Genomic DNA, 12916 nt, shown 5'->3' with positions numbered 1-12916 from the left:
AGACAGGTCCTTTGCTTTTACAGTATGTGTCAGAAGAAAAAAAGAGAAGCATCTGAAAATAAAGAGACGGCATTTCCTTACAAAATGAGATGAAAAAATAAAACAATATAAATGGAACATTCAAGTGTTTTCTTTTTATATTTAAAGCTCTTATTTCAATATACTGTATTTAAACATTCTTAAATAATCACTCTGTACCTTTGATTTTCTGTTTCATCTTTGGAAACAAATAGAGTAATCTCACTATAAATGTGTGCAAATAGAAAATATATAAATATATTTGAGGCCCATGTCATAAAAAGGTGGTCTCAGAATTGTCACTTTTACAACTGTCATATGGGGTCCCTTTCATTTTGTCCTGGAAGTTATTTGAGCTCTGTTCTTTTAAGCCTTTGAAGTCCTCATGCAAAGAAGAGCCAAGCACACACATACTGTCCTGTGTTTCATTTTGTAAACTACTGGATGACACCTGTAAAACAGTTCCAAAGCGACTGAACAGCGGAGTTGATGTGATCCACTTCAACAAACTGAAGTCTGTTTGATCGACTGCTGGGCTCCATGGGAAAGTTGCTCCCACAGACAGTGAATCCATCTCTGAAGTGCCATGAGTAACTTCATGAAATCCCACGGACATGTCTTGACTTCTTGCTTCTGAGGGGAGTTTGTTCTCACTGTAAAGCAGAGCACCCTGGGGAGAGGCTGCCACAATCCGATCTGTTGTATATTCTGCCGTTGTGTGCTCTCGGAAAAGAGACTCATCTTTTGGAGATGTTGGCAAAGCTGTATTTTGGTTATAAGCCTTGCAACAATCACTGGCATTCGAGACAAGGTTTGTTGAGAAGCTGTTTGCAAAGGGTTGCATCTGATGTATTGATTCCTTTTTGACATTCAACTTGGTCAGGAGCTGGGTGCGGATCTCTGGGGGAAGTTTACTCAACTGGCGTCCAAGCTGAAGCTGCGTTGGGAATAGTGTTCCCTGAAGCGTTCTGTACAGAAATCTGCAAGAGGAGAACGTGAACATGAAAAGAACTGAAATACAGGAAGTACCTGAGGTATTATTAAGAGAAAATATCAAAGAAAAAAAGTACAACATGGGAAAATAAAAGTTTTAGGTACATTTCTTAAGTTTGTCACAAGAAAGATTACAGATGAAAAGCCCTGAATGCTGTGATAATATTTGGATTAATAACAAAGCAGTGTTTTTTTTTTTTTTTTTTTTTTTTTTTTAATAAAAAGGTCTTTCATCTTTCCTAATGTGGACTCAAAGGCAACGGGAATCAGTGTTCAGGACAGGCCTCCTACATCTGCAAGTAGGCAAATAAGTCCACAACATACTATCAGAATTTCTGTATTGTGCATGTTATCAGAGGACTGGCAGCATCATGAAAAACCTTGCAGGGTAGCAAAGCTCTGCATGACCAGGAGTTTCAACCAACAGTCTACAATGATCCCACTCCTGTGGTCTATGGCCAGAGGCTGTGGTCCGTTCCTGTGGTCAGGAGCACAGAAAATGTTAGACAACCTGATTTCATGCAATGAACCACTGAAAAAAAATGTCTTGGCTGGTAAAATGAAAAGAAAGAAGGGAAGAGAAAGAAATCTTTCTTGTCCCCCCAGTCAGATGTACGAAGTGCTTTCACATACAAGAGAAGACACAATACCTGGGCAGCAATGCAACGACTGGTGATATAATGCAGGTGAAATAGAACTTTGGGTCTCCCATCAGCCTTTCCATAGTCCAGTAGGGATTGGATGGAGGATGGCATACTGGGCAGGAAGCATTGTAAACCAGAGCCACAAAGAAAAATAAAAGGATGCTGAAGATGCAAGATGACCAGTGGAGAAAAGTCTAGAACAACAACAACAGAACAACAAAAGAACAATGATTCTTATTTTCTGAGAACTTGATTCTGAATTAATAGTTATTAATTTCTGAAGCCAAGTCCATGTATAACTAAGAATTTAAAGCTATATAGTTTCAAAAACTCGTATTATATACACAACACTACAAAGCAATTCGTAAGTCACAGTTTAAAATCTTTTTCATGTTCACTTAAAGCACTTGATAAAAATAGAATCTACAAAGGGAACAAAATGAACATCTTGTGTTTTTCAAGAATGGCATTAAGAAAAGAATTACAATATGCTAGCAAGTTTCTGTGTGGACTGCGGGTACCTTACCCAAGTTTTGGTTTCAATAGCCAAGTGTAGTATAATGGTGAAAAGAGCTATTGTGGTGATGGGAGTTCCCCAGGAGAAAATATCCACCTCAGAATCATAGTAAGTCTGCAAAGAAGGAGACAGAATTTAGCCCAAGCTCTGCTTCCAGTTCTCCTCAAAACGTTTAAAATGAATATCTTAAACCAAACACTTACAAAATAAGGAATGAAGAAGCAAACCAGGCTTTGATACATAGCATCAATCATGTTCATCCAAAACATGTGTGGTTGATACTCCTGTGGCACCAAAAGAAATACAAAAAAGAAAATCAGAGCCTACGTAAGATGCTGTTTGCTGGGTTAGGTATTTTCAGGGAAACATTCCAATGGACGCTTTTAAGGTCTTGTGCAAATATCCTCAATGCTTTGCCAATTAGTTAAGTACCTTTAAGGATGAAGTATGAGGAGTATATCTGCAAGTCACTTCATTCAGGGAGAGGAACCTCCTTATTTTTGTTCCCTATCAGAAGGTGTAATCTGCCTCTGACACTCCCAACACACACTCAGACCAGCAAACATTTATGAAGATGCCCAAATTTTTGCACAACAGTTAGACCTCTGATTTCAGGAGTTCTCCGAGGTGTAAGCACGTGACTAAATGGGTTTTATATCATATGCATGTGAGCACAGGGTATATATTTGCAAGAGAGAAAACACAATATGCACCATTACTTAGAAAGGAAGATCCACAATGATTTTTGTAATAATTCATGCAGGAATGTATGCTATGTTATAAATATGTATATAAAACCAAATTATATACATATATCTGTGTGCATAAAATTGCTTGCTAAAAAACAAAATTAAATTAACACTTTGAGTTAAAGCACTGCACAATTGTAGTGGTGTGGATGATCATAAAATAAGACCTGTGTGTAAAGAAAAATAGTTTGTAAATGGCAAAATATGTATTTATTTATTCTGGGATATAGGCCTCATCTCCAACCACTGAGCTCCTCAGGGATCTTTCCCTCTTTGAATACCATCATTGCAGCCTAAAAATGAGAATTGAAAGACGCTTAGAAAGAACTATGGTGTTCTTGGGTCCACTGAAATCAGATGTGGTTAAGCACTGGAACAGGTTGCTCAGAGTGACTGTAGAATTCCATTCTTGGAGATATTCGTAACTGGACTAGGTAAAGCACTGAGCAACCTCACCTAGCACTGAAGTTAGGTTTGTGTTGAGCAGGGGGCTGCACAAGATTGCTTTCAGGAGTCCATTCCAACCTAAATTCTGTAATTCTACAGGCATTGAATTAGTGATCTCTTTTTGAAAGATATCCTACCTCAAGCAGGACTTTTGTCAAGTTTTTAAATGCCTTCTTAGTAACTATTCAGAGAAAGCACTGACCAGATTTCAAACAAACTGAGAATGGTCCTCAGTTTGCCTATGAGAAATAATTGCACTATGAACATGGGCGATTTCTCTCTTCAGTTTGCCAGCTGAAGACAGGCAGACACAACTTCTCAACAAGCATAACGTGTGACAAGACTTAAAAATGGGCAAGAAAGGTAGGTAGCAATGTTACAGGTCTTTAAAGTGCAATGCACTGGAATAGAATATAAAAAATGGAAAACAAAAGCTGGGTGAAAAAGAGAGCTTTTGCATTAAAGCACTAAAAATAAGTTAGACTAAAATTCTCCCTTCATCCTTCCAGGACAGTGCCTAGATGCAGCTAATGTCATTAGACGTGTAGTGTACCAAAAGCAGGTGTACAGTGAGAGGCAAAACAGTCACTGTCTCCCCTCAGACGGCACAATGCCAGGCACTTTTAAGAAAGGCTTTTGCCTTGGAAGCGATGCCTGGATATGGATAGTTTTACCATGCAGAAAGATTTTCCCAGAGTACAATGTATCTGTATGTACCAGAAGCGGTTTTGCTTCAATCCCTCCTGCAATTCCTTCTGTCTTTGCACAATTTAAGCAGATGGGACAAGGTGTTTTCAATGAAAGCTTTCTGAATCTGTCATCCGCTGATGACTACTTCCCTCTGAGTCTATCAACCTGTGTGCTTACTTCTAAAGCTATCTTTTGTTTTCTGCCCATTTGTAAAGGACTGGGGCCTGAAGTTTTGAGTAAGAATGGTGAGGTAGTTCTGTGAAAATCTGCATTAGTCTATAAGGTACAAACTACTTTAGTAGCTACTTGTGAGTCTAGACTAGGAGGTAGGTGTTCACCTCAGGCTGACCTAAAGTGTCCAGCTTCCCCCCTGCTATGTATTTCAAAGTATGGCCGGTCTTTTTTGTTGTTATTTCAAGTGTACTTTCGTCACCTAGATACTTTGACTAAGATGAGCAATATCAAGACATAGTAATAGTGGATTCTCGGACCTTGTTATTGGTCACCTGCCCTTTAGGAGCCAGGTTGGTTTCCAGTTGAAATTGGAAGGATCTAGGAAAAAAAGTATTACAAAAAGCAGAAGTTTTTACCTCCATATTCTGGCCGCTTTTATAAAGCTGAGGTACAGCAATTAACATTTCAGCTGGCACATCCTTATCCAGCACACCAGTAATCAGTTGTGGAAGGGAAGAGAAAAATAAATTAAAGAAGATGAGATACCACTGGTCAACCATTGATGAGCCAGAGAAACCACAGTAGAACTGGTACCAGAAGAGAAGGGCCACGAACATCTGAAAGAGAACCAACAATACTATAAATACAATAGGAGAAACAGGATCATCATCTCATTGTGTGCTGATACCATTCTGTTTCCGGTTCTGCAAGGATTCATCTGTGAACTCTAAATGAATAAATTTTCCAATGAAATCTAGTCTTGAATTTGCTGTTCCTTATGTATATACCACTTACCTAAGCCACAGTTTGGCAAACCTCAAAGTCTTTCTGCTGCTGGAACCCCAGACCATATGAGTCAGTGCTGGCTTCACACAATACTAACTTTCTGTTCAAGTGAAACTCTGCGATAGAATTTAGTTAACCATAAAAAGCTCTCCCAACTGTCGTTGACCTCTAGGTGAGTACTGATCCCATAGCACTTACATTACTGTTGTAATAATAAACATTTCCATAATAATACCTCCTGCTGGTTTGAGATGTTTTGGGAGGATCAGCTAGTCTTCAAAACGTAAATGCAGCATTTTTCCAAGACCAACATGAAGCAAGACTATCCAGAAGCAAGGAATGTGAAACAATAGGGTCTAATACAGTTGTCTTTATTCTGATCTTTGCACTTTGAAATTCAGAAAATGAGCAGCTCTGTGGCTATGTTGGAGTAACTGCATCAGTCAACAAGGGAAGACTGAGCTTTGTCATCTACCTGGACTTCTGTAAGGCCTCTGACGTCGTCCCACATGATGTCTTGACCTCTAAATTGGAGAGATGGAATTGAAGGGTGGACTATTCAGCTGGTAAGGACTTGACTGATGGCTGCAGACAGAGATTTCCAGTCAGTGGCTTTATGTCCAGGTGGAGGCCAGTGATGAGTGGTGTCCCTCAGGGGTCTGTTTGGGACCGGTGCTGTTTACTATCTTTATCAATGACATAGTGTGATGTCACTGCTGGAGTGCACCAGTCTGCAGACAACACCAAGCTGAGTGGTGCATCTGATACACCAGAAGAAAGGGAAGCCATCCAAAAGGACCTGGACAAGCTTGAGAAGTGGGCCCACGTGAACCTAATTAACTCATTTCTTCTACAATCTCTGCCTCATGAGACGTTTTCAGGGTTCAGGAGAGGTGCTGATCTCACCTGTGAGGGGGACACTTGAGGCCTAGAAAAAGATCAGCAGCTTACTTGGGAAGGAAATAAACTCCCAGGCTTGGTCCTCCTAAAACTTCAATTTTAATTGGTCTTTGTAAAGTGATTAACACTACATAGAAGGCAACCAGAAAAACCTTGGCAACTGTCCCTCAGGGGTTTTCCTCATTTTAACCACGAAGAAGGGAAATGACATGACCTCTCCTTTAATTTCCTCTTCTTTTAGTATTTTGTTCTCAAAAACTTTCAGCCATCTGGACTATGTTAACCCTTCATAGTCTTCAGGCCTCCAGAGGAAAATATATATCTGTTCTATCTGAACCATGAAATTTGGGTGAAACTCAAACATGGGAGAAAAATAGCTGTGGACTGCTTAGCCAGTGAAAACTGTTGTAAAGAGAATATCTTGTACAGGGAAATTGCCACAGAATGAGGCTTAGTGGTGCTGTAAATGCATATATATGTATATATAGAGAGATGTAGAGTATGTGTATGTTCAGGTGATGTTTTCATACTACACGGAAGTAGCTTGTATATCAGTAGCAACATACCTCACCATCTGTGAGCCCATATTATAGACTAGCCTATTAAAAGTTAAACGGTAGCATTTTCTTAAGGATCACTTCTAAAAGTGCTGTGTATATTTCAGGAAAAATACCTTCCTTTGCCCATAACAAGACTGAGTTACCAGAGCTTGCTGTTTTCTGAACAGTTGGCTGGAAGATGGCAATTTCATTTCACACTGAACAGACTTTGAAATTTATTTCCTTTCCACACCCAAAGGACAATAAAACTTCCCGAGTCTTTTCACAAAATGGAATTGCAATAAAAGCATGGATTTAGATAGCTTTCTCTTGCTCATTTGAAATAAACAAAATCCTGCTATTCATGGACCAAAGATATTTTCCTCTCTAGAGCTTTGCTAAAATTAACCTGTCTTGGAAGCAGTTTGGCTTTGACAAAAATGGGTAGTTTGATGAAAATACAGTCAGCTGAAAATTTTCATACTGCCTCTAATATGGGTTTTAGCAGTGCTGTCAAAGAAAGCTGTACAAATAACATTTAAATAACCAGGCTTAAATGAAATTTATTTATTTTTTTTTGCCTGTGAAATTTTATTTTGGATTAAACAAGAGTTTAAGTTGATCTCAAACGTAGCATGTCCTCATTTGTGTGCATTACCCCACTGAGAAAGAGTCAAAACAAATTAAATTTAATGAAATTTTTGATATAAAGATTATATTAGATTTTTTTTTTTCTTTTTTTTTCTTTTTTTTTTCCCATGATGAGATTCTGTTAGGGATTTGGCCCAGATTGGAATACCTCAGTGAAAAAAATGTGACAAAAGATGTCCAGTGCTCTCTTGCAGACATAATTTATATAAAGGAGAACAAGTAATATATGCTTATGTAGTAGAAGTCTGTTTATATGAAATCCCTTTGTATCAACTCAGATATTTCCAGTCAAGCTATGTTTCAGTTTATATTTTATTTGTATTTTTATAATCTCTACCAAGCCAAACAACTTGGATAAGCCATCTGAGTTTCCAAATGACTTTTGCAGCAATTTGGAGTTTAAACTTTGAGTTAGGCTCTACTGGAGAATGGAAAAATACGAACAAATGGGAAAAACAACACAAGTAAGTAGAAAACTTGCAGAACATTTGCAGTGAAGCTGTCTTGATCTCTATGGAGAATCATCCAGAACTTTCTCTTTGCAGAAGGATCAGGTGCTCCCATCTTTCATTTTGGAATATTCCTTCCTTAAGGGCAGGCGCTGTGTCAGACATACTCGCGTCTATATGCTGGATATCCCACTACAGTTTTAGAGTCAGTAGAAACAAGCATTGCTCAGAGAGCTCTGAGAGCTGTCAAGGCAGAGCCAACACAAAGGCATATTCTTCAGTTATATTGTAGCCTTGAGGCAGCAGCTTCTGAAAATGTTGTACTAAAAATGGCATGAGAAATAATACTCGTAATCAAGGGAAGTTGTACCAAAGGAAATGGAAGATTTTACAAGGGCTGAACAAAAATGTAGGTATATAAACAACAGCTCTGGCTGCTGATTGCTGCAATGTCTTATGTGTATTACTTCATTAATATTATTTATTTTAATATCAGATAGCTCTGAAAACACTTCTTGGAAGTTGATGAGATTCAATATTGTCAAGCCAAGGGCTATCTTGGAAACAGAGCACTGGGGGTGGGAGTACAGATGTTTAGTAGCAGGCCTTAACGCTCAGGCATTTGAACACCAGCACGTATTTCACTGCTGTGTTTCAACAGGTGGATCTCTATGCACTGCAACATTATTTAAATCTGCTTGCTATTCCGTACTCAGGCAGAATTTAGAATTTCCAAGTCCCTGTTTTTTGTGCCTGGAAGGGTGCTTGCATGCAGTTTCTGATCAAACCACAGAATGTATTTTATCATGCTTCTGTTAACACAAAGATAGTTTATTAATGCTTTATTCCTCTAGTATTTCCTATGACATTCAAAATTCATAGCAAATAATGGTCTTTTCCTGATAAGAAACCTACCTTCAGATTGAGATCAAAAAGATTAAGTCAGGCCAAGAGGAAAGTATATAATAAAGTTACCACTGATTTAAAAAATGAGGACTAGATGGATTTTGGAATGCAACTTTTACAAAACTGAGAACCACATTTGTTTTTAGTAAGATTTGGATACCGAGGAAGAAATCCGCTCTCCCACTCATGGTTCACACATTACCCTCTGGAGCAAGCAGGGGTCTGAGAGCTTTGGCTCTGTTCTTTTTCCTGCTTCCCATGTTCTTTTCCCTTGCTCCCATGGTGATTTGTAGGTGTTGAAAGTGAGCAGATTTGTGTGCCAGGCAGTGACTGCCCCGCAGCTGATGGAATTCTTGGTTGTCTTGTTAGGCAGTTTTCAATCAATCACGTTTATACTCCGAGATCAATGCAAAGGGACTTTGTTAGAGCCAAGGAGTTGAGCTGCTACTGGCTCGGTGCCCAGTACTGGACTAACTCCTGTTGAATACACCAGAGAGGAAACGCAGACCCATAGTCTGTTCTTTACCTCTGTGTGCTTCCTTTCTAATGAATTCTTTGGGTTAGTTGGGAATACGATAAATCAATAAAAAATTATTCCAAGTCTTGGCATCTGAGACACACAGATGACTCAAATTATCACAAGTCACTAGGGAAAATGTACAGTGATTCATAAGCAATTACACGATAGGGTCAGGAAGAGAAAACACACCCAACTGCTACTTTGGACCAGTGCTGGATGGCCTTGGCATTAAAGACTCCTGTGTCTAGCTAGCTAAAGTCTACAAAACTGCTCTATAAAGAAACTTTTCTAAAGCAGTGCTTGTTATTTCTGTTACCTAATTTGCACATTCAGCAGCACACTGTGGCTGTTATGGAGTGGCTCTTGTATTTTTGCAAATGGCAGCCAGCTGTCTTTCACCTCTGCAAGTTTCTTTGCAGCTTATTTATAAACTGTTTGAAGGTTGACCTAATGCTCACTTAGCACAGAATAAACCCTGGAAACATGTGGTGCCACAAAGCTGCCAAGTTAAACACTTACTGCATTTTTGTAGAAGAAATAGAGCACCATGTTGGCAAGTCGGGAATAACACCAGTGGCCATGAACAAGCAAGAGCTTCTCCAAATGCCGGAACCTTGGGATTGCAAAGTCGCTTGCCATCACCGCCTTTAATGAGAGAAGAGTTGGAACCGTTATTGCAAAGCACCACTTTCAACCCCAACAGTGTATCTAGTCATCTTCTCTACTCAGACAATGGGAATTGTGATGAGGCATCAAAAACACTACAGTGCATGTGAAATGCAGCTATGGCCTTGAAATACCCATAAGCAAACCCCGTGGCTTTGCAGAACATGCCAGGAGACCTGGGCCTTGCACAGAGGAGGTTACGGTGTACGCTCCAGGTGGTGACAGGCAGCATGGAAGTGAGAGGTGGGAGAATGGCTAGCAATTAGTTGCATGAACATGAAGACTCAGGGTAGTGACACATGTGAACATCTTGGTGTCTGTAATGTCTTTTTCTGTAAAACCAAAGGGTTACTTACAGGGCAAAATGAACTTCCAGAGAATAAAATAAGAAATAAAGAGTTAAGAGCTTGCATCACTGGACTTTAAAAGACAAAACAATAAAAATACTATTTTAAAATAAAATTTGCAATCCTGGCCTATAAGATTGACTCAAATGCACTGAGATATCAGTATTTTGAGGGATTTTCGCAGGCTAAAACCGTCTATGAAAAATCATGCTAGATGAGACTCCTCTGGGGCTGTGCAGCCTGCCAAACACATTGACAAAATGAGTCACCGACTTTCTCTCTACTTCTGACTGACTAAAATTCAAGGCACTGTACATCTAGATGAGACGGTCTTGTAAATAATGGTTATCACAGCTGTTTCACGGTTTTCCATATCGCTAGGATCACATTAAGATTTCATGTAATGCTACTTTACATTGCAATTTTAATTTTTATATCAACGTTCTTCCCAAAGTTCAGCAGAAGCATGAGGAAAGGTGAAAATCTCCAGAGGACCCAAGCCTTCCTCATACGCAGCAGGGTGTATTTTGGCACTGGTTTTCAACAAAAGACTTCTTTCCATTTAATTCTTTCTAATCCCCTTTCTTGTTAAATCATCAAAAGGGCTCAGTTTTACCAAGCAAGTGCTTTTAGGAGCTATTAAACTCTACAGTATGCAGGAGAAACAGTATGCAGGAGAAAGTATACATACAGTGTAATTTAAGCAGTACATTTATATAAGCACTGGGACGTTTTTTAATATTTTGACCCATGCTGGGATTTCTCAGGTACCGAGATACAGTTGTTATAACCTCACAACTATACAACAGCCTGATTTGTCTTGCAGAAAGGTTGCTCTTCCCAGTTTGAGAGCAGAGCTGTGCCACACCTGCTTCCTTGTCCTCCACCCTATCTCAGCCTATTCCAGTGCTAGCGCTTCTTTCCTGTTATGTTTCTGGCATATTATTTCACAACGCATTGTGAGAAGTGTCATTTTTTTTTAATTCCATTTTGATTAGTGTGAGGAATATGGAAAGACAGTATTATCCAATTACATTTGCATGTTTATTTCACCTCAAAATATCCCCTTCATTTTCACATTTTTTCTTCCAGCTTTTTTACAGGAAAATATGATTCATACTCCGCATGCTTCCATAGAATGTGGAAAGAAAATAAATCAGACAGTATTGCTGTTTTAGGCATCCAAATCCTCAGCGCCTTTTGAGTATCTACATGTGTACGATTCTGACAGTTGTTTATAGTAAAAAGGCCTGCAAAGTTCTTAGGACCTTGGAGCAAAGGAAGGGATCTGCAAATATTTTCCACCCTATTGAACTTTCATTTACAAAAAAAAATAAATAGTTCAATGGGTTAATGAGCAAACAGCTTTCAGATTTAAATACATGCAAAAACCAGGGGCATTTGAGGACTAGTTATTTTAAGTGGCTGAGCTCTGTTGAAAGTAGCATAATGGGGAGAGGAGTTAAAAAAATGCCACGAGCATTACCTATGTCTGCATTAGGCAAAAAAAGGGATCTGAATTAATACATAGGTGATAAGTGCTGCTAAGCTGATAAGAGATGCTGAGACCCAGGAGCATTTTTAATGGATTTTAAGCCTGAAATCTTTCTGTTTGAATAGCACTGATGGACATCCACTTGCACCGGAGATGACTTTGACCAAACCCGCTCCGCAGTTAAAACAGGAAGTAGAAAAAATGTAATAGCTCAACTGGGTCGGGTTGAAGCATATCTTCCCTAGTATTCATCTTCCAGCAAGGGCCAAGAGATGATGCCTTTGGAAGAGCATATGAATAGAAAAAACATCTGGCTTTTCTCTAGAGTACTGTCCTAGCTCCTGCTGATTTGCATGTTGAAAATGCACAAAGTTGCCATCCAAGTTCATGGCTCTGTGAGACTTATTTCATGAGTCTGTGTTTTTAACCCAGTTACGTTACAGTATTCATGAAACTTGGAATAAAAATCTATCACCAGCTTGTGCACAGAGTAAAGGAGGCCTTTCCTCCCTTTTGGACTAAACACCCAGCCAGCATTGCAAAAAAAACAATGTGGGTCAGAGAACCACCCACTGGTAACTAAGTTAAGGCTTATGCTCATCTGCTCAGGTTCTCAGGATGGAAACACTTCCCATCTTGCCTGAAGAACTCTTTGTCATATACTGAGCTACTGTTTTCTCATGTAATTTGTCTGCACCCAGATTAAATACAAGGTAGGTTGTGGAAATGATGTATCTTCCTCATTCTCTGGGTCTTACTGCCACTTCTGGTGCTAGCACTGCAACTGAGCTGCATTAGCATTAGGAGGCATAGGCACTAGGTAATACAGTAGGTAAATATATCCTATAAATACACATACTCTCTTTTGGGGATGAGAGAAGTGCCTCTTATATAGTGGCAAAAAACAATAATAACAGGCTGAACACATCCAAAAAACTGCAGGGGAAGTCCCTTTATCTTGATGTTCCCTGTGGCAGGAAATGGGGTGAAAACCAAAACTTGGAATGGTGCTGTTGGGAGCAGTGGTTCTGCAAAGAGCTGCAATTTTCTCTTTCTTCACTGTTGTGCTGTCTGAATAGGGCTAAGTGAATGAGATGTGTGGGTGTTTGGACTAAGAGATACCACCACACCATGTAAATAAGCTGCTTCAGCTGAATGGGCTTGTGCAGCTATTCAGTGTCAGTTTACCTAAGCAATGCAAGAGAGGAAGATAAAGCCAGAATAAGGTGAACCTTTTTTCCTGTCTAAATAATACATGGAAAAGCTTTTTTTCCACCTTGAAACCAGTATTTAATAAATGATTTCTCTAAACATATTACTCAGAATGATCTGATAAGTTGAATTTTCTGAGATGGTTACATGTGTAAGCTCAGCACAGCTCTGAGAACAAATAAAAGCTCAAACTCAAGCTGAAAGCATTCTTAT

At 39.2% G+C, this 12916-nt stretch overlaps 1 protein-coding gene across 2 annotated transcripts in view; it reads right to left on the bottom strand.

Moving 5' to 3' along the window:
- Positions 1-116: 116 nt before the first annotated feature.
- ATP10A (ATPase phospholipid transporting 10A (putative)) overlaps positions 117-12916 on the bottom strand; it is a 111853-nt gene continuing 99053 nt past the window's right edge. For both annotated transcript variants that reach the window (XM_035315358.1, XM_035315360.1), the window contains 6 exons: positions 9503-9628; positions 4649-4849; positions 2376-2456; positions 2182-2286; positions 1662-1849; positions 117-998 (listed from right to left, as the gene is read on the bottom strand). In XM_035315358.1, the coding sequence (XP_035171249.1) occupies positions 293-998; positions 1662-1849; positions 2182-2286; positions 2376-2456; positions 4649-4849; positions 9503-9628 (1407 nt within the window). In that variant the 3' untranslated portion in view covers positions 117-292. The remainder of the gene's footprint in view (positions 999-1661; positions 1850-2181; positions 2287-2375; positions 2457-4648; positions 4850-9502; positions 9629-12916) is intronic.

Source organism: Oxyura jamaicensis, chromosome 1, assembly GCF_011077185.1.
Source record: "Oxyura jamaicensis isolate SHBP4307 breed ruddy duck chromosome 1, BPBGC_Ojam_1.0, whole genome shotgun sequence".
Taxonomy (NCBI): Eukaryota; Metazoa; Chordata; class Aves; order Anseriformes; family Anatidae; genus Oxyura; species Oxyura jamaicensis.
Note: the sequence above shows the minus strand (reverse complement) of the source record. Positions and strands in the feature narration are given on the sequence as shown.